Genomic DNA, 21,757 nt, shown 5'->3' with positions numbered 1-21,757 from the left:
GGGGCTCTTGCATTTTCCTCCTGGTTGCTTTTGTAGAGAACTGTGCCAGATAGATTTCACGCGAAAACAGATACGGTTGCACATAGCAGTTATGAATCTGCACATTGCTGTACAAAATTTGAGATAAGGATGTTCACTGCAGACTGGACAAGAATAGCTTCTGGTGGTGTAGATTTTGTTATGGAGCTGAACAAGCAGAATACTAGGTATTTTAAGATTTTGTGGCATCAATGTGCCTTCAACTGGATCATTTTCACTTCTTGTAAACTGCATTCTTAGGATCACTGTATTTCATTTTCCACACACGAGTTGCTGCAGTTTCTTTTCTCCAGCACTAACCCAAAAATACAAGAGAAGATAGAAGAGGCTCGCCTTAGATGAGTGATGCTATCATATCACATACTACATGGTCAAAAATTTGTTGCCTTGTATTTTACCCCCAGAACATTATCATTCTACTATCCTTGAAAACTTAACAGAGCCTTCGTCCACCAGACTTGTCTGTTTCCTCTTCTTGGACATCCGCTGGAAACCACTCTGTTCGTCCACAAACTGAGCGGCGGTTCTTGCTCGCAGTTCTTCAAGCGTCTCTCCCTCTTTTGCTCGCTCAATCACCTGAAGTGGATGCAACAGAATCAACATACTGCTGGTTCGTCAAGCATAGGGCGTGTGATCTTGAGTGCGAAAGGTTCATACCAGGTGTCGGCCGTAGAGATGAGTGCTTGCCAGGGCTTGCAGGGCGTTCTGTGCCTCTTGCTTCGTGACGAATTCGACAAACGCGAAACCTCTGTGGCTTCCAAACTTCATAGGCAGCCTGAGGGTTTTGATCTGAAATTGTTTTCATCAACATAAACTCATTAGATATCAGGAAGAATATAGCATTTTCATCCACCCAGAAGCCATGGACTCTTTATTGGGTCGGTCAAAAAGTAAAATCCAATTATGTTTAAATACTTGTTGTGAGGAGTTCAAATTTTCTTCATGATGATATTATTATTGCAATTTTCAGTGCAATTGAATCCAAATCCCTAGAGACTGTTCTTGGTCTTCATCTGCGTTTTCAAATAGATTTCAACAACAAAAGGAGGACATTCACCTGGCCAAATGGACTAAATAATTGCCTCAGGTCCTTTTCAGTTGCCTCAAATGCTACATTTCGCACAAGCAGTTTGGTTGAACTCTTATCCTTCTCATTTTTCTTCGCAGTTTGACCATCCTTTCTCCCATGGCATAGTTGTAAGATCAGAGCATGCCCATCCAAAATCGTTCCCTATTAACACGCAGTTCATTTAGCATGCTGCATATCTATATGAGCACATTATGATGTGAACAAAAAAAAAAACAGATGGGAGGAGAACCCTGGCAGGCAGGTCAAATGGAGGATACCTGTAGGTCCTTGCACACACTGGTTGCAGTTTCAACCGAATCAAACTCAGCGAAGCCAAATCCCATTGAAACATTCTTGCCTTTCTTAATATGTTTTTTCACCTAAACAGTGACTCAGAAAAAGGATGGGTAAAGAATTAAGATAGTGGCACACCCATAATCTTTTGCGTTTTCTCGAAAAAAGGATGCATTTGATATTCATAAGCATGTCCATACCGTTGCACTTTTAAGGCTGCCAGTCTTCAATTTTGTACTGAAATGCTGCTTTAACGATTCATCTGTAGTCTTGAAATTCAAATTCTTGACGAATACAGATCGGGACTGCAATGAATAATGGTACATTACTAAGATTGTAATAGCCCAAGTATAATCGGGGTAACCAAAAGAAAATACATAACTGTTCTGTTCATAATCTGTACAATGGAGAAGGCCAAGTGTAACAAATGCTCCTCATGAGTCATAACAAACAAGAAAGCAGGAGTTAGAGAAAGCTGCAAACCTCCACTCTATCAGGATCAATGTCTTCAGCACTAACTCCTTCCTTTGTTTGATCTACAATAGCTTTTGCAATAATCCTCTCGCCAGCGGTATTTGTTTCGTCTTCTTCCACGGTTGTTGAGGTAGGAGATAAAATATTGTCAGGTGCCCATTCCAAATACAGTGGAGTGTCCCTACAATCCAAAAGCAAGATTCTTATAAAATACAGAAGTGTAGATTTCCCGTATAAACCAAGCTAAGAGCTATCGTTAAAAAAATTGACAGAAATTTCAGAAGATACGATGTGTAAACAAAACTAAACAACACTAAAATGGAAGGATGCAGAGTCGCTTAAAATATCTCCATAGCAGAATTACAGCCTCTGGTATCTATATGAGTTTTTAAGAATATACAAACTATAGAGAACCTCCCTAATTGAAGGTCAGATACCATTCATTGCATTACTTTACTTGAACAAAGAAAATTACATTATGGAACCCGATCCCAATTCAGTAACTAACACAGAGAGCAACTTTGTGAGCTGGAATATTTTTAATTAAGAATGAATTAACTAGCACCACTGCAGAAACTTACTTGTATCGTGTGTATAGCAATTTTTTGAAAGCATGACGAGCCTCAGTTGCTTCAACGAAGACTACCTGAGATACCAAAAGAAATAACTCAGAAAAAAATACAATAAGTGAAGAGGGGCATTATCAGCTCAAGTGGCAAAGCAAACTTGCAATCCTAAGAGCGAATGATATACACCCATAAATAGTTCCAAAAGGCAATGTCACGATCACTATGACAACAAACAGTGGAACAACACAAGTAAAATGTAGAACATACCAAGGCAAATACTCTCGTCGGTGGGAGAATGATTTTATCCAAACTTCCATGTTTCTGAAACATCGCAGCAAGATCTTCTTCAGAAGAACTATATGGCAAGTTTTTTACCAATATCACATGGTTGCTTCGTTTCAACTTCTCGTTTCTTTTGGAAGTATGTTCTTCCAAGGCATCAACATTAACTCCAGACCTAGATAGATATTTTTTGGTCTCCGCAATGACATGTGTCTCACCAAGAGCAATACGAACAGCAAGGTCATCCGCTTCCCTATGAAGTAATTCACTCTTACTTATACCATTCTTCCTTGCTATGTTTTCAACGACCTAAACACAAACGTAATTGCTTCAATCAGTTGACATGAAAGATAAGAGGATTGTTCAAAAAGGGACAGCACGGAAATGTTTGACAACAATATCATGTGAGTTGCAACAATATTTTCTCAACGTAAGTACATAAACGACAATTGTCTCAACAAAAACATAAACAGCATGTTGAGTTGGCACAAACAAAAACTAGTACTCAATGTCAAGGCTAGAAGATAACCATACAGTATCTTGACGCATATAAAAGCTGTTCCATGCTCTTGTATCCCCACCAATTTCAGAAGTTTTCTTTTGTTCCAACCTTCTCTGCTTGAGATTCATTTTCTCGTCAACAGCAAAATGACTAGACCTTGACAATTTAAGAGTAAATGAATAGCACATTATTTGCACAGCCAACCAAAGAAAGGAAACAGCACAAAAGGAACTTCTTTTCTTACTCAAATGTCTTATTATTAAGTGGTTTAGCAGCCTTAACACGTAGCAGTCGCCCCTGAAAACTTAAGTTGTCTAATTCATCAAGTGCCCTGCAAACCACATATCAAGCTGTCATGCATCATGCAAATATGCATGGAGGAAAGTAAGTCTGCACAGTGAAGGATTAAACAATCTCCTGTAAGCTGAACTGTCAAAAAATAAATAAGCCTATCCTTCTGCATCGGAGATAATAAAGCTGCTAGCCAAATATTTACCTGACTGCTGAGTCTGGAAGGCTAAAAAGCACGTAACCTCTGCCTGTTGAGAGCTTAGTGGTTTTATCGACGACAATATGTGCATGTTCAACATCGCCATACTGGCTGCATAGCTGAACCAGATCCTCTTCACTGAAACCACAAGCGACAATATTCTTGTAAGAAAAGGCAAAGAGCTAAAATCTTGAATATACACATAAACGCTGATCTGAAGTAATGACACAAAGTAAAAACATACGTAGTTGCATATGGAAGGTTGCAGATATATAAACGGCCAGTCTCCAGTGCCAGCTTCTTTTCATCAGTAGATGAAGCGGCTTCCACATCTTCTGTTTCTTGATTGGCATGATTTTCATCTTCTTGTTGGCTGTCAATATGTTCATCGTCTTGGTTGTCAGAATCTTCCACCTCTTGTGTGTTACTACCTTCCATGGGCGCTTTCTTATCTTCATAATTTTTCTGGTTTAGATTACCCTTCTGATCCACCATCGGACCCTTTTCATTTGCGTCAAGCAATTCATCAGATGGCTCTTCATCATCAGTGTTGTTGCTCAACTGATCACCAGAATCTTCATCATCAGATTCAGAATCAGACCAATCTTTTCTAATTTTACTCTTGAAGAAGTCCATATCTGTCATATTGTTGTCACATTTACTTTCAGTTTGCAGCTTCTCTGAAGGATCTTGTGAGGGCAAATCATTTGTTATTTTCTCCTCAAAATCATCGTCGGAAGATGAATCATTTTCAGACGATGAATCATTTTCACTCTTCTGCGACTTTTTAGATCCAGTAGCTACCATGCTATCTTTGGCAGCATCGTCAAGGGTACCCGTTGTATCATTTGCCCACATCTTTGCTTTAGATCGGGGTTGCATAACTTGAAGAAACTCTTGGAACTTGGGATCATTAGCTATGGTGCCTTTAGAAGCTCCAACAACAGCAGACTTTCCTTGGCTCTTGGAACTCTTCAGCGGTGCATTAACATCGCCACTGTTAGTCTTGTCTTTAGCATTATATTCTGGCTTTTTTAAAGAATGGCGACTCCAAGGGCGAGGAGCATCAGGGTCACCAATCTTCCGAGCAATCTGTCAGACACCAGATTATTCATAAGACATGTTTATTCACCCCATCTCAACCCACCAGGGTATCACTGAATCGTCTACAAGCTATAGCAGTGCATCCAATATACACGTACAAAAGAGAAAAAAGGTTGAAACCCATTTAGAAAGTAAAGTACCTCACAGGTGATCTTAGAAGTGTCAATGTATGTATTGTTGAAATAGTTGAGGGCCTCCGCTGCCTCTTCATTGGTTCTGAAACCAATAAATGCAAGATGCCTGCTCTTTCCATCCCTATAAACACACAAAACGAATCGATTTACTTGTAGACTTCATGCTAAAAATGCAATTTAATTACTTCATACAGATAGCTACATGTGGTGTGGTTCAAGTCAGGTTTCACTGTGCCTGCACATTACAGAGTGATGAAGTGCAATGGAAGAGCCAGGCCAGGTTTGAAGATGCAGGAAACAAGTATAGTAGAAGTGAAATGTTGACTCTCTTGCCCGATTGAAGCTATCGTTTTCCCTGCTGCCTTTTCATCAGCTCATCTTATGCTTCCGGAGGAATACCATGTGTCCCGTAAAAGGGGACACAAATCTAGCGGTTCGATTCTGACCATCCGGTCGTCGATGCACATGAACACATAATATGGTTAAATTGGCACAGAAGCAGCAAGGGGAGATCAACCCCAGGCGCTTACTTGGTTCGGATGACTTTGGCGTCCGTCACCTCGCCCTTCCGCGAGAACACCTCCCGCAGCCGCTTCTCGTCGGCGCCCTTGGGCAGATTCTTCACGCACAGCCGCGACGACCTGCGCAGCATCAGCCATGTCAAATCAAGCACCAAGAGGTAACGCAGAAGCGAGACGCGGCGGAGCAGTTCGGCCGGCTGCGCAGCTGGCGCTAAAAGGCGGGCGCTCACATGGCGTCCGCGGCGAGGTTCCCGTGCTGCTGCGGTGGGGGCGACGGAGACCGGGGTGGTAGTAGGGTTCGGGGATGAGGCGGTAGGGCGAGTAGGTTTTGGCCTTTGGGGGCGGTGGGAGTCACCGGTTGAAGGTTTACTGGCAATGGCGGCCGGCGGCGGCGATAGGGCAGGGCAGGAGGTCTCACCGTGTCGGGCCAAGGCCTTGCGCGAGATGGGACTGGGCCGTGTGAAAACGTTTAAGACACCGTGTTCGGGCCAAGGACTTCCTTTTTTTCCCTATATTTGTTTTTTATTATACCGTTTTATTCTTGAACCGTGCGTCCAAATTCCATATTATTCACCCAGTTGATTTTCTTTTGCTTCGAGATCTCAAAACTAGATCCATGTTAATAGATTTTGATTAGGGAAACTCTTACCTTCCATCGGCGGATCCAAATAAACTGTCCACCGCTTCCTCGTCCGTTGGATCTTACTCCATCTAACCCCGCGTCAAATGATTTCTAAAACTGGGGCACAGTTTCTGAAACTGGGCAGTTGTTTCAGAGAAACTGTCCAGTTCGTGCCTCCGCCCCGACGACCTCGCGTCGCCGGCTTGTTGTGGCTCGCCTCCCCTCCGTCGTCGGCTGCTGCAGCCGCGCCGCCCCCTCTGCCGCCGGCCTGCTGCGGCCTCGGCGCCCCCTCCGCCACCGGTCCCGCATGCCCCGCCGTGGTGCGCCACCGCCGGCCGATCCTGCCGCCACCGGACGCCGGAGCCCCCAGCCATCGCCGTCGCGTTCCTGCCGCTGCCCGACTCGCGTCGGCCCTGCATCCCCACGCCAGACCGGATCCCGGCTGGGGTAGTGCTTCTGCAACCTGACTTTGTTTGAAAAAATTCCTGAAACTCGACCTTTGTTGCAAAAAATTCTTCCGTAAAAATACCTATGTTACAGATAGGCGAAGAAAAAAAAATGCAATAAGCAAATTGTTTCTGAAACTCGACCGTGGTTTCAGGAATTAATGGATTCAAAGTTTATTTCTTACAACAAAGCGAAAGTTTCTGCAACTCGAGCATCGTTTCAGGAAATAACTACTGACCATGCGGCGGGATGCGGGCGCGTTAGATCAAACGGTTGTTAGCTCGGGCATCCGACGACTAGCTAGGTGACGGATTATTAGCGTTTTCCTTTTGATTAACATTTTTTTCATGAAAAATCCGAAAGGAAAAATACCAAATCACATTTTTATTTATTTACCTTTTTTCCTTTTTCGAGAAGCACATCTCGCAGAAGCAGATATGTGCCACCATGAGAGACAAATATATTCTTCTCATGAAAAATAACATGGTTTTTCCTTGTTGTGCTTCTCATTGAAGCAAATCTATGCCTCCATGAAAAACAAATCTATGCTTTTTATGAGAACAAAAACATTTTTTTTCTTTACTAGAGGCGCAAACTTCTCATGAAAGTAAATTTGTGCCTGCACAAAAAGCACATTTTTGCTTTCCGTGTTTTTCCTGAGAAGGACAGGCTTTGTGTACAGTTGTGCTTTTCATGAGAGGGTACAGTTGTGATTTTTGTGGAAGCAAATCTGTGCCAAGAGGCAATGCTCGGATCCAGGCCGGAATCGCCATCGCGTCCGCCAAGATCGGATCCAAGCCGGAATCGCCATCGCGTCCGCCAAGACCGGATCCAGGCCGGACTCCCCCGCCGCCACCGGCCATACCCAGTTCTACCTCCATCCTCTGGCCATCTCACCCCGCATCACTAAAAACGCCTCCAGCAGGACGCCACCGGACGCTGGAGCCCCTAGCCATCGCCATCGCGTTCCTGCCGCTGCCCGACTCGCGTCGGCCCTGCATCCCCACGCCAGACCGGATCCCGGCTGGGGTAGTGCTTCTGCAACCTGACTTTGTTTGAAAAAATTCCTGAAACTCGACCGTTGTTGCAAAAAATTCTTCCGTAAAAATACCTATGTTACAGATAGGCGAAGAAAAAAAAATGCAATAAGCAAATTGTTTCTGAAACTCAACCGTTGTTTCAGGAATTAACAGATTCAAAGTTTATTTCTTACAACAAAGCGAAAGTTTCTGCAACTCGAGCATCGTTTCAGGAAATAACTACTGACCATGCGGCGGGATGCGGGTGCGTTAGATCAAACGGTTGTTAGCTCGGGCATCCGACGACTAGCTAGGTGACGGATTATTAGTGTTCCCCTTTTGATTAACATTTTTTTCATGAAAAATCCGAAAGGAAAAATACCAAATCACATTTTTATTTATTTACCTTTTTCCCTTTTCCGAGAAGCACAACCGTGCTTCTCGCGGAAGCAAACATGTGCCACCATGAGAGACAAATATGTTCTTCTCATGAAAAATAACATGGTTTTTCCTTGTTGTGCTTCTCATTGAAGCAAATCTATGCCTCCATGAAAAACAAATCTATGCTTTTTATGAGAACAAAAACAATTTTTTTCTTTACTAGAGGCGCAAACTTCTCATGAAAGTAAATTTGTGCCTTCACAAAAAGCACATTTTTGCTTTCTGTGTTTTTCCTGAGAAGGACAGGCTTTGCGTACAGTTGTGCTTTTCATGAGAGGGTACAGTTGTGATTTTTGTGGAAGCAAATCTGTGCCAAGAGGCAATGCTCGGATCCAGGCCGGAATCGCCATCGCGTCCGCCAAGATCGGATCCAAGCCGGAATCGCCATCGCGTCCGCCAAGACCGGATCCAGGCCGGACTCCGCCGCCGCCACCGGCCATACCCAGCTCTACCTCCATCCTCTGGCCATCTCACCCCGCATCACTAAAAACGCCTCCAGCAGGAGCCACCGCGCCGCCATGGATCGAGGAAGATGTCGCATCTCCGCGTATTTGGCGCCATCATCGTCGTACAATCCGGAAAGGAGGAGCCTCCCTCCGCCACGCCGTCGAAAGCACGGGCTCTGCATGCTGTCCCCCGATGGTGGTGGAGGGGAATGAGGGTCGAGGCGGCTAGTGGCTAGGGTCCCCTCCCCTCCCACCCCTCCCCCCCCCTGACTGCCCTGGAGGGGCGAGTGACGAGGGGGTACGAAGGAGCCCTATGTATGTATCGGATCCTCACTCATCGTGCATGCCCGCGATTTTATAATTTTGCACGAGAGTGGCTTGCTCAGAGTATACATTTGTTGATCTGGCTACCATGTCCATCTCTGCCTTCACACTGACCTATCGGAATCTACTCCGATCGAACGAGTCGACCTCTCCATAAAGAATCTGGATACGAGCGTGAGATGACAATGTTTTTTTAACACATTAGAGACACAAACGGTCATACAAACACATATATACTCATCCCTATAAAGACACACGTGCAAACCCTATGCCTATAAACATATTCGAAAAGAATGAGGCGATACATCATCTTAAGATTATCGAAGCCGCAACAGAAAGCTTCGTAGTCGATGGGAAGCCTGACCACTGAATGTATACTTCATAAAAGAATCTGAGTATGAGCGTGAGGTGAGAGTGTTTGTTTTGGATGGTAGCTTCAACACCACATGTGGCTATGTGGATGTATAGTTTGATGCAGCCTCTATTGGACGTGCCCTTATTAGGCCTACTCGCATGAACTTCACCAGTGGCTCACGACGCATGGCTACTTTCCGAACCAACCTCTCGCAACTGAAAAATGTGTGGGTCACCTCGTCCACAAGAATCGTGAGTGGAGCAGAGAACAATACAGACTTGTCAAATATTCCCTCCATTCGTAAATATTTGTCTGTTTAAAAATTCAACTGCAGATTACATACGAAGCAAAATGAATAACCTTATACTCTAAATTATGTTCATATACATCAGTATGTAGTTCGTAGTGAAATTTAAAAAAAAACAAATATTTAAGAACGGAGGAAGTATACTAAAACAAAATATCATGAGCATAGAGAGGAAGGTCCGGCCACCTATATAAACTGAACTCCGGGTCTCTCACTCGACCACACACACGCGGTTTCAGTTAGTTAGTAGTACATCACTTCCTCGTGCTAAACTGCTTATTAGTCTTCTACACATCGATTGATCGTGTGATGGCGGCAATGATGGTCGTGAATACGCCGGCCAGTTCTTCTATCACGCGGCCGAACGCTGGCTACTCCTCCTCCGGCGGCGGCCTACCATGCAGGGTGCTGCAGATGCGACCGAGTAGAGCTCCCCGGCCTGCCGTCGCTAGAGGTAGCCTGTCGTGCTTGCACCTTCTTGGTGTGTGCTCACACATCTTCTGTTTGTTTGATTGATGTCAATCAATTTTTTTGTGCTTAACTTTTACTCCCTCTGTTGTCATAAACGCTCCTCTTATATTATCTAACACTCCTCAATCGGTTTGGTGACGCTGCTTACTATAGCAGTCGCCAAGAACAGGCCGGAAGTCGGAGGAAATGCTGCGAGCATGCCAAATCTGGTACGTAGCGAGCTATAACTAGTTGATGATTATAGCATACACCTACTCCGTTTCAAAGTAAATGTATTAAAGATAAACATCTACAATATGAAATTAGAAACTCACTAAATTTCAATACACCTTATATTTTACTCCCTTAGCTTGAAAAACTTTCTCATATTATGCAATGGCACTAGCTATATCGCATATGCACTTCTCAATTAGGATCATTAAATTGCAAGGTCGAGAAGAATGCTAGAGAGACTCGAACAAAGAAGCAGCTCCACAAACCTCAAGAAGCGCCAACGTATCAGGAAAGTATACATCGCCAACTTTCCATGGTGGATGTGCTCCAAAAGATCGGTATATCTCGGCATTTCGCCAGTGAGATCAAGAGTATCCTGGATTTTACATACAGGTACATACTACTAGGTAGGCGTTGGAGACGATTTGTTTGATTATTATTTTTGGTTTCGATAAATCTAAGTTGTTTAGGACTTTTTTTTTATGTCTAAGTTGAAATGTTGAGCCGTCTGATATTTCTATAGTAAGGGACATGCACCATCGACTTAGACATAAGAAAGATCTAAGACAATTTGGGTGTAAACATTAACATGTTTAATGGTTTCAACCTCCTTTCCAAAAAGAAGTATCGGTCTCATTTGCGTGCCTGACAATAGCAAATTGTACAGTTATTGGTTACAAAGAGATGAGATCATACTGGGCGCGGAGACATGTGCCATGGCGTTCCGCATCTTACGGATGAATGGGTACAATGTATCAGCTGGTACACATTTTCTAGTTTTGGAAACAAAATTGGTTGTTATTCTGCATAACATATACAGTATTATCTGTTTCGATTCTTAATTAATAAGGGCCGTATACTTCCTCACGCTGATTATCCGCCTGAAATTAGAACGTCTGCATGTAGATGGCCTGTCGCATATCTCCACCGATCTGAGTGACACGAGATCTTTGTTGGAATTATACAAGGCTTCACAAGTTAGCACTTCGGACGATGAGTTGATTCTGGACAGTATCGGATCCTGGTCAGGTCACCTACTGAAGCAACAACTGACATCTACTGAGGCTCAAAGAGCCCCACTCCTAAGAGAGGTAAATATACTTCAACCACGCCTGCATGTACCTATTGGACGTTCTGCATAGATTTTTTTTTTTTTTTTTGGAAAAGGAGATTGAACCCCGGCCTCGGCATCATGACGTTCCACATAGATAGTCTTAAATAAACAAATTTACACGTGGGGTTGGATTCGTGCGGGGCCAAGCACTTCATGCTAGAGGAGGAATGGGGAGGGAGAAGGGACACATCTGTTTTGATTCCGAGCTCATGTGCTTGGGTGAACAATTTTTTTTTTTTGGAAAAACTGAATTTTTGTGTGCCAAACATTGACAAATTGTTTGATTGGTTGCAAAGTTTCATCACCAGGTGACATTCATGTAAAACGTGAAAACATAATAATGATCCAAAACATTATTTTTAACACTTTTGCTCTATTTTTAAAAGCATTTTGCAGCATGGATTTAGTTTTTTGGCCATATTTTCTATGAATGTCATCCGATGATGAAACTTTGCAACCAATCAAAACATTTGTCAATGTTTGGCACAAAAAGAGATTGAATTTTTTGAATTATTTTTCCTTTTTATTTACTGTTCACCCGAGTTCGCATGAGTTCTGGATCCGAACAACACTTTCGGAGGGAGAAGAAAAAAGGATGTCCGGCAGAGGGAAGAGAGCCGCCACTCATCGGGCATTAGCTAGGTGGCCCTACGGCTTAGAGGAACACCTAATCTGTGTGGCAGAAGATTTTACTGGTAGTAGAAAAACAAGGTAAGATTGGACAGTCAGGGATAAGGACATCTCCAAGGGCATAGCCCATTTTCATCCGAACACTATGGGCATGTAGCATGGCGGCATCACTTTGGTGAAACCATGGTTTGTGAAATTCTCTGACCAACCGAGGGTGCACTCTAGTGGATCCAATCTTGCAACACCTTTATGTTCACATGTGTGGCATTTATACCCCCCTATCTCTATCTCTCTCCTTGCATACTGCATAGTGTTGCCTCCACTTTTCTCCTTTCTCTCAGCTTTCACAGCAGAAGAGGTCGGCTCTTCCGCATGCATGCTACACTACCACCCACGGGGCTATCACTTTTAGTCCGAGCCTAGCTCCGAACCTACATGGACCTGTGGGGCAGCAGGTTGAGGCTACTCGTTCGCCATGCCCTAATCGGCTTACTCAAACCTAAATCATATATTAGGACTGACGAGCTTGATGAACTATGTGATATAATAGGTTTACTTTTGTGTAAGATATTGTCTATGATTAATTCGTTCATGGAATTAATTTCCCTATACCCATTAGAGATCATTTTTTTCTTGTATGCACGTTGCTATATGTGCCTTTTTGTTCTTAGGTAGAACATGTTCTTGATAGCCCCTTCTACACCATGTTGGATCGTCTCGAGCATAAGAGGAACATCGAACAATTTGATGTAATCGAGCATCCCATCCTACAATTGTATGGTTTTATTCCTGCTCGCAAATCAAGTGCTATGTATACGCACACTACCATTCCATACTAACATATCATCACATTTCTTATGCAGGACTTGGCAGACAAATCAAGATCTCCTAGGTTTGGGTGTCATGGATTTCTATACAAGTCAATCTATTTACCAACAAGAATATCAACATCTCGACAGGTACTTCTCATTGAAATTAATGTTGTACCAACAAATTTTCTTATACATACGTTTTCTTTCATGGCAGTTGGGTGAAAGAGAGCAGGCTGAACCAGCTACCTTTCGCACGACAGAAGTTGGCATATTTCTACCTCTCAGCTGCCAGCACCATGTTCCCTCCAGAGCTATCTGATGCTCGCATCCTATGGGCCATGAATGGTGCACTCACAACAGTTGTCGATGACTTCTTTGATGTCGGGGGATCAAAAGATGAATTGGAGAACCTCACCGCATTGGTCGAGATGTAACAATATTTACATCGGTTGTTTTTCTTTCTAAAACATAGTTGGGTTTCTTACGCATATCCTAGGTTGTTGCAGGTGGGAGAATCAAGAGGAAACCGAGTACTTCTCTGAACAAGTCGAGATCGTGTTCTCTGCAATCTATAGCTCAGTGAACGAGCTTGGATCAAAGGCTTCCGCAGTTCAAGGTCGCGATGTCACTGGTCACCTAGTAGAAATCGTTAGTCTAATCATAACCGGTCTCATGTTCATGGAAGAATAATTTGTTTCTACAAGTACTGATGAACACTCAGCTCCCTTGTCCTTGTGCAGTGGCAAGAATTGCTACGGAATATGATGACCGAGGTGGAATGGAGAACGAGCGGATACGTGCCAACTCTAGATGAGTACATAGAAAATGCGGTTGTGACATTTGCGTTGGGCCCAATTGTGTTGCCGGCTTTGTATTTTGTTGGACCAAAGATCACGGAGTCTATGGTCATAGATCCTGAGTACAGTGAGTTGTTTAGGCTGATGAGCACCTGCGGCCGTCTTCTGAACGACGTCCAAACCTATGAGGTATCTTGCCCAAGTTACTCTGAATTTTAATTTACATGTCTTGGTTTATTACTTAGCTTGGGATAAATATGTCCCCAATTCTCATGATGCAAATGAAGAACTCCAAAGAAAAATGGTAGCTTGATACTAGCTAACAAAAGGAATTTTTCTAACTACTTTGTTGCAGAGGGAGTACAAAGAGGGTAAACTGAACAGCGTCTCTCTACTCGTGCTTCACAGTGATGGCTCTATGACCATACCAGAAGCCAGGATGAAGTTGCAAAAGCCCATAGACACGTGTAGAAGAGACCTCCTAAGGTTGGTCCTCAGGGAAGATAATGTCATACCTAGGCCTTGCAAAGAACTGTTCTGGAACATATGCAAGACATGCTACTTTTTCTATTATGAGGGAGACGCATTTAGCTGCCAAGAGGAGAAGGCTGGTGCGGTGGATGCGGTGATACATGATCCACTCCAACTCCCGATGAATCTACTCTCTGAACTCGATTTATCTACTTTGCGTGAGAGAATAAAGATTGAGTATTAACTCATTTTTATACTGTTGTGCGCGGTCATTTGTGAAGATGCATATCCATCCTTGTGTTATAGTGTAGCCTAAAGATCGAGGGCACTACACTGGGCTTTAAATTCGGTAAAACAGTGAATAATAGATACGTAGCGCTAGATAATCTGCTTGTAGGAAACGAACAATACAAGCAAACAGGAAAAATAGAAAGGAAGTGCAGCTCGAATATCAATATCTTCATAGACACTCGTGAATAGGTGAATGCCAGGAGGGGATCTAGACCATCTATCAAAGGAAGACTAAGGCCTTCCGTAATGGTAGTATCTTGGCACAATATCATATGCAAAATGCTGACGTGGCACTATATTTATTGAGGAAAGAGGAGGTTGTTGTATCTTATTTAGGATACGGCTCTTGCACGGTATCATAGGCAAAATAACTTGTTAGACCAATCACATATTAGTATGAGGCCAAAATCATTAAATACATGCTTACTAAGATACGACACTTAACATACAATACATTAGGATGGTTGTATCTAACGATCGTATACTACCTAGGATACCGCGCTAAGAGACAATGCATTACGGAAGGCCTAAGTATTCAACTGCTTTTGGTTGGCTAGATATAATCATAGCGCCAGCCAACTCCATGTGATGAGAGCCACCTACCCTCTCGTCCATAAAAAGTTACTTTTCTCTCTAACTCCATCACATTAAATCCTTGATAAAGGAGCCAAATGATTAGAAAAGGTGCATTTATTGACAATCTAACCCTTCCATCCAAACACCTCTTTGTTAGAGTTAGTTTAGGATTAATCCAGAGTTAGAATCTAACTCTAACCTCTAACCGAGTTAGAGTATCTAAACAGGACCAAGATCATAGATCGATGCTAGTGATCCAGCTGCCATGGTAAAGGAAATCAAGCATAGGCACCTCACTAACCCGAGCTTCCTATGAATACTATCACCACCCATGGAACAAACGTATGGAAAGAAGGAAGCTTCAGGACATGCTCACAAAATAATAATAAGATGCGGTAAAAAAGGTATAACAACAATGCCATCGTCAGTCAAGACACACAAAGTCCCTAAGCTCTCGCCAATATCAATGTACCGTTATAGCGAGGGGCGGAACCAGGATTAGACTTTGCCCCGGGCCTCAAGCCTGCTACAGTGTCAGCAGAGTGCTAAACAGTGTCAATGGTGCTACAGTATATGAAGACATTGCTCCTGACACCCCGGGCCCAGGCCCCCCTGGCCTGGGTCCTAGCTCCGCCACTGGTTATAGCCAAAGAGATTTTTTTTAAATGTCGGGAGTTGAACTGCCAAATTCATTAATCACAAGAGGGTGTTACAAGAGTCCTCACAGGAGGAAAGCACCGCAAAAAGGACATCGCACAAAGAAAAGATCTGTCGGCAACACCACAAACCCAAGCTCTACCATTAATCGTGTCCACCATCGAAATCCATCGTGGGGATCTCCAAGGTGACGCCCCCAAGGAGGAAACGTTGTTGAGGACACCGTCGTCGCCCGATCTGGCACCGCCTGATCTTAGGTTTTCACCTGAAGATCTCGCACCAGTTGGTAGGAAGGGCAAACGGCCCCACAACGATACCTCCAAGGAGGGAGACGACATCCATGGATGCGTTATCGCTGGCAACGACAAGGTCAATGCAAGATTTTCATCCGGAGCAGAGCCTTCCACCAACAATCCTAGGATCCGAGGCCGCCAGTGCCACGGAGCATCATGACTCCAAGCAAACACTGTAAAAAACGAATCCGTTGAAGCCGTACGCAGGAACTCGACAAGCACACGCCAATCTGACCAGTCCGCGCCACTGCTCGAAGGCCCTGAGCAACCAAGCCGGATCAGGCCGTCCTCTACCTTCGTGCGCAGATCTGGGCGAGCCTCCGCACCGCAACACACAAAAAAGGTTGAGGAACAGCTGGACCTAGCCGGTCCGCACCGCCGCGCACAGGACATGGGTGGGAACCAAGCCAAATTGCACTGCCCGCACCCTCGCGTGCAAGAACAACAAAGTTCGTGTTGGAACTGGACTGTGAGAGCCTCGTACAACGCCAGGAAATCTGGATGGCTCCGCCGCTCGAGGGAGCCGGACGTGGACGCGCTTGAAGGAGGGACCACCAGCAACCCTGACTCCACTGCTACTGCCTCCACATGGCACAACACAGTCGATCTAGGCGGAGAACGCAACCATCTAGAACGCAAGCCGCAACTCGCCGCCACGGCGCGCCGGGCAGCGGCGGCCCGCTCCTAGTCACACGCCGCAGCGTCCCTCGCCTCCGCAAAGTGTAGAAGCCCCGCACAGCTCGCTTCGCACCTAGGGAAGAAGGCCCGCCGTCGCCGACACCACGGGGCTTTGCCCGGTGGCGTTCATCGGCGGCAGCGGGGAGAGAAGGCTAGAGGTGCGCCGGCGTCCGACGGCTAGGGTTAGCGCCCGTGTCGCCCACGGGGAGCGACACGGGCGTATGGTTCAATGCCCATAGCCAAAGAGATTGAAAGTGTATCTACCCACTTTTCCTTTTCTAGAACCAGATGACCCGTTGCGCCAATTGTCGCACAGACCAACTGCAATCACAAGTTAAGTGAACTATATGTACTTCCTCCGTTCCTAAATATAAGTCTTTATAGAGATTTCATTGATGGACTACATACGGATGTATATAGACATACTTTAGAGTATAGATTCATCCATCTTGCTTCGTATGTAGACCTTTAATGAAATCGCTTAAAAGACTTATATTTAGGAACGGAGGGAGTACTATTTTATGAGACTAACGAACCGACCACATCTCAAAAGTTAAATGAAGCACAAAGACCAACTGCAGAGTGGAAGTTAACCGAACTATTCCAATTATACTCATTCTCATTCTTCTATCAACAAAAAGACAAGCGCGCTACAAATGATTACGTTGGTAATGCTTTTGTATCTGCCTTGCCCATGCCCATCTCTCGGCATGCACGAGTACCCGACTCGGCTTGTTTATCGATGCACAAGTGTGCTACTTAACGGGTTGTTTCATTCAGGCCAGCTGACTGTCGGGTTGTGCCTTGGTTTTTTTTTTTCATCGAAATCTCAGAGCTTTATTGATAAAAAGTGTTCGCTGGGCAATCAGCCAACAGGCTGGTCACCAGGAAACTAGGAGTTTCGGTAAGCCAACTCTCGATAGCCCTGCTAGCGCAAGCACGCTTGACACATAGATGAGCTGGACCGTTCGCTGCTCTTAATACATGTTGGATTATAAAAGAGGAAAACATAAGAGAAAGCTCTTCAATCTTAGAGAAGATAGCAGCCACGACAGAACGTCCATCACGGCGATCATGCCAGAGATTTACAACCTCCAAGCAATCTGTCTCCATCACCACTTCGGAGAAACCACGAAGACTTGCGAAAATTACTCCTTCGCGGAGGGCCAATGCTTCGGCAATGAGGGGATCAGTCACCCCGATTTGAGGCTTACCCCATGCACCCAACAAGGAGCATCTGGAGCGAGCCACACCACCAACAGCGCTATGTTGGCTTATGACCTCGACCGCCGCATCGGTATTGATCTTAATCTGGTTACCTTCAGGAGGCTGCCACCCATATCCAGGCAGTGTCGCCGCTTGCTCATTTGGGATCTCCAACACAGCTAGAGATTCCCTGATGAACTTAATTGATTGCATCGGATCAAACCTTTCGCCCTCGTGCGTCCATTTGTTCCTCGAATTCCAAATGGACCACATGATAGTAATGATTGTGGCTCGATCCTTCGGGGAGAAACTAGGATCAGAAAGAATGTCCTTTCGCCAAGAAACTGAATGGAGCGCTGGGAGATGAACGTCCAACAGAGCTTGCGCCTCGACCCAGAAACGACGGGCATGAGAGCAGTGCATTAGCGCATGCTCCAAATCTTCCTCAGCAAGTTGACATAATTTGCACAGACTTGTATCTCTGATATGTCGATATTTGAGTGTTGCTTCGTCTGGTAGGATGCCTCGCATGACCCTCCACCAGAAAACGCGCACCTTGGGGACGACCTTAAGAGACCATAACATCTTCCACAAGTGATTTTGTTCCACTGAAGTACCTAAAGCCTGCCCTTCCACATGAGCTGAGTGCTCATTATGTGTCATTAGAGCTCGGTACGCTGATTTCACTGTGTAGTTGCCGGATTTCTCATGTGCCCAAGCCAAAAAATCGCCCCCCTCCACGCCGAAGTGGGATATTCAGGATTGCCTCAGCGTCAGGTGCAGCAAAGTTCTTCCTCACCTGATCAACCCTCCATGCTCCCGCCTCGATGTCAATCAGCTCACTAACAAAGGTAACGGTCGCACCAGAAGGTTTAACTGTGGGAATCATTGTCTCCGTAGACGGGATCCATTTGTCAGTCCAGACATTAATAGAAGTTCCATCTCCAATGCGATGGATGAGGCCCAGTTTCAAAACCTCCCTTCCCGCCACAATTGCACGCCAAGTGGCAGAGGCCGAATGTGGCACTGATGCCTGAGTAAAATCTGTGTCTGGGTAGTATCTCCCCTTCAACACTCTTGCGCATAAGGAATTAGGGTTGGTAAGCAAGGGCCATCCATGCTTACCCAACAGGGCCAGATTGAAGCCATGGAAGTCTCGAAAACCCATCCCCCCTTTGCATTTTGGCGTCGCCAATTCTTTCCACAATATCCAGTGGAGAGATCGTCTGTCAATGGAACTGCCGCACCAATACTTAGCCATACTGGAATTTAGGCTTTTGCAAACATTCTTGGTAAGCAAGAAACAACTCATGCTGAAGGTGGGAATAGCCTGAATCACCGATTTGAGGAGCGTTTCCCTGCCTGCACAAGCAAACAACCTTTCAGACCACCCCTCATCTTGCTTCTCGATCGCTCCCCAATGTGATCAAAGGATCCACTAGTGATGCGCCCCACTGCAGTTGGGAGACCGAGATACCGTTCGCTAAAGGCTTTCACCGAAATCCCGAGAACTTCTTTTAAACACTGGCGCAATTCATAGGGCGTATTTGGGCTGAAGTGTATTGCGCTTTTTTCACGATTCACACACTGGCCCGAAGCTTCTCCATAAATCCGCAGAATTGAGTTAAGCCTTTCTGCACTCTGGGAGTTAGCGTTAATAAAAATTAAGCTATCATCTGCAAATAGTAGATGACTTACCCAGGGAGCACGAAAGCTTGCCCTGACTCCTCTGTCAATGTAGCCATAGTTCTTGAGCAGCGAGGAAAACCCTTCGGCACATAAGAGGAACAGAAAAGGCGATAAAGGACCCCCCTGCCGCAAGCCACGAGTTGGGGTGAAAAAAGGTTGTAGCTCCCCATTAATCCTCACAGAAAATCTAACTGAGGTAACACACTTCATTATCAAACGAACAAGTGAAGAGCTGAAACCTAGTCGAAGAAGAATTGCCTCCAAATAATGCCATTCTACACGATCGTACGCTTTCATCATATCCAGCTTAAGTGCACAGGAGTGATTATTTCCTTTCTTCCTTCTGCGAATAGCATGGACACACTCGAAGGCCACAAACACATTATCAGTTAACAACCGACCATGGACAAACGCACTCTGTTCCTCGCTAACAATCTCATCCATGCAAGTCCTGAGCCGGTTTGTGATCGCCTTGGAGGCCACCTTATAGAGATCCGAGCAAAGGGAAATAGGACGGAACTGGGAGATCTTTTGGGGGTGTCGTACCTTAGGTATAATGGTGATTGATGTATCGTTTAGGCCCAGAGGTAGATCACCTCCATTCAAGAAGCCAAGCACAGCCGTAGTAACCGACCCACTCAGCAGATTCCAATGTCTCTGGAAAAAACCCGCAGTGAAACCATCTACACCCGGGGCTTTCGATGGCGCCATCTGAAATAGCGCTTCCCGAACCTCCTGTGCTTCGAAAGGTTTATCAAGATACACATTCATCGGAGTTAAAACCTTGACTGGAACATGTGTAAGGATCTCCCTCATGTCACTCCTACCTTGGCAGGAATATAGGTCTTGGTAGAATGACAAAATCTCAGTTTGGTCCTCCTCACTAGTCGCACAGACGGAACCATCTGCCCTCACCAGGCCACTGATCTTATTCATACGTTGACGTTGTTTCGCCTGTGCTTGGAAATACCTGGTGTTGTGGTCACCCACTTTCAACCATCTTACTCTGGAACGCTGTCGCATCCAAATTTCTTCGTGCTTCAGAGGCACTCTGAGTTTCGCTGCAGTTGCCTTTTCCTCATTGGATGGGCAATGCCCAACCAAAGTTTTAAATAGCCGGCTATAGCTGGGCTATAGCCTCCCAGGAGTCCTCCCGCTGCAGCTAGGGCCTTCGAATGCTAAAACGAGGATAGCCGCTATTATCGTCATTAAACCACTATTACCGCTAAAATGGGGCCCAAATTTTAGCCGCTAAGCTTCGCGCTCGGGAGATAAAAAATTTGACCCAAAATTTCGTTTGTGCGGCCCAATATATACAACAAAACGACCCTGAGGAGCCTAATCCTAGCCAAATTTCCCTTTCTCCTTATCTCCTCGAACAGAAAACGAGCAGCGACCATGGCGGCGCGTGTGACCCATCCGGGCTAGCTCCTGCTGCCGACCGCGCTTGCTCCCGCTCCCTGCCTGCCCTAACTCCTGCTCACTGGTCGCGCTAGATCCTACTATCGGCCGCGCTAGGTCCCGCTCGATGGCGACCCAGGCCGCACTCCTCCCTGACTGCTGCTGCTACCCCTGACTGCCTCTCCGATCTGCTGCTGCTCCCGGCAACAATGTCAGGCAAGACTCTAACATACTCTCTAATCTCTGGTAGTTGCCTCTCAAAACGATGACTGGGAGATGACGTGAATAATGGATTTGTTTGAGTTCATGTTGCCTTACATGTATGTATAGGATAAGTGCTGATGATTACAGTCTGAGTTCATGTTGCCTTACATGTACGTATAGGATAAGTGTTGATGTTGGTCTCATGGTCTGTAATATGTGGACAGAACTATGTCCTCAACTAGCTGTTGCTACATGCTACTTGCTTTTGTTGGTTATGTAATATTTGGACAGAAGTATGTCCAGAACTCCTGGTTATTCATGTATATATGTTATGTGAATATTTTTATGTCCCTGAAAATCATTGATATATATCTGAAGATATAGGGCTGAAAATTTTGATTTTTTCTCCTGATTTATCAAAACCGCTAAATGGGCTTAGTCGGCTATAGCTAGGCTATAGCCTTTCGTAGCTGCTGGAGAAGTCGCCGCTAAATGCAGTAGCCGGCTATTTAAAACTTTGCGCCCAACAGAGGACCGCCGCAGCCTATCGAGCTTGTGTTGTAGCTGACGAACAGACCGTGCCAAACAGCCGAATTCTTTCGCTCCCCATGGCTCAAGTGTTCTCTGTAAGGCTCCGAGCGATTCCATGATCCCATGGATATTATCAGACCGCTGTTTCTCTTGCCATGTTGACGTAACCAATTGCTCGTACTCCATATGAGTTTGCCACACATTTTCATATCGAAACTGTTTTGTTCCACGAACTCCTTGATTCCTCCCATGCTCACTAAGATCTGTAATAATGAAGCAATGGT

The 21,757-nt window shown here is 45.1% G+C and overlaps 2 protein-coding genes across 5 annotated transcripts; one reads left to right on the top strand and one right to left on the bottom strand.

The window, feature by feature from the left end:
- Positions 1-250: 250 nt before the first annotated feature.
- Positions 251-5,857, bottom strand: LOC123427640 (multiple RNA-binding domain-containing protein 1). 3 transcript variants are annotated; one of them, XM_045111728.1, is made up of 15 exons: positions 5,709-5,857; positions 5,488-5,598; positions 4,964-5,078; positions 3,964-4,811; positions 3,726-3,857; positions 3,474-3,560; positions 3,262-3,385; positions 2,709-3,036; positions 2,458-2,518; positions 1,886-2,057; positions 1,603-1,707; positions 1,387-1,488; positions 1,097-1,270; positions 697-828; positions 251-615 (listed from the first exon to the last, which is right to left on the bottom strand). In XM_045111728.1, coding segments are annotated over exons 1-15 (2,658 nt in total). In that variant the 5' UTR covers positions 5,711-5,857; the 3' UTR covers positions 251-450. The 3 variants fall into 3 exon arrangements, with proteins under 3 accessions (XP_044967663.1, XP_044967662.1, XP_044967664.1); XM_045111727.1 differs by having other exon boundaries at positions 2,458-2,522; positions 2,713-3,036; XM_045111729.1 differs by lacking the exons at positions 5,488-5,598; positions 5,709-5,857 and adding an exon at positions 5,160-5,260 and having other exon boundaries at positions 2,458-2,522; positions 2,713-3,036.
- Positions 5,858-9,659: 3,802 nt separating this feature from the next.
- On the top strand, positions 9,660-14,250 carry LOC123427643 (acyclic sesquiterpene synthase-like). 2 transcript variants are annotated; one of them, XM_045111732.1, is made up of 11 exons: positions 9,660-9,893; positions 10,067-10,119; positions 10,341-10,516; positions 10,791-10,885; positions 11,030-11,214; positions 12,539-12,642; positions 12,731-12,826; positions 12,894-13,109; positions 13,186-13,327; positions 13,420-13,665; positions 13,832-14,250. In XM_045111732.1, exons 1-11 carry the CDS (start codon positions 9,749-9,751, stop codon positions 14,189-14,191), a joined length of 1,818 nt encoding a protein of 605 aa, XP_044967667.1. In that variant the 5' UTR covers positions 9,660-9,748; the 3' UTR covers positions 14,192-14,250. The 2 variants fall into 2 exon arrangements, with proteins under 2 accessions (XP_044967667.1, XP_044967666.1); XM_045111731.1 differs by having other exon boundaries at positions 10,064-10,119.
- The last annotated feature ends 7,507 nt before the right edge of the window (positions 14,251-21,757 follow it).

This window comes from Hordeum vulgare, chromosome 2H, assembly GCF_904849725.1.
Source record: "Hordeum vulgare subsp. vulgare chromosome 2H, MorexV3_pseudomolecules_assembly, whole genome shotgun sequence".
Lineage (NCBI taxonomy): Eukaryota > Viridiplantae > Streptophyta > Magnoliopsida > Poales > Poaceae > Hordeum > Hordeum vulgare.
This window is presented reverse-complemented; position numbering and strand designations above follow the sequence as displayed.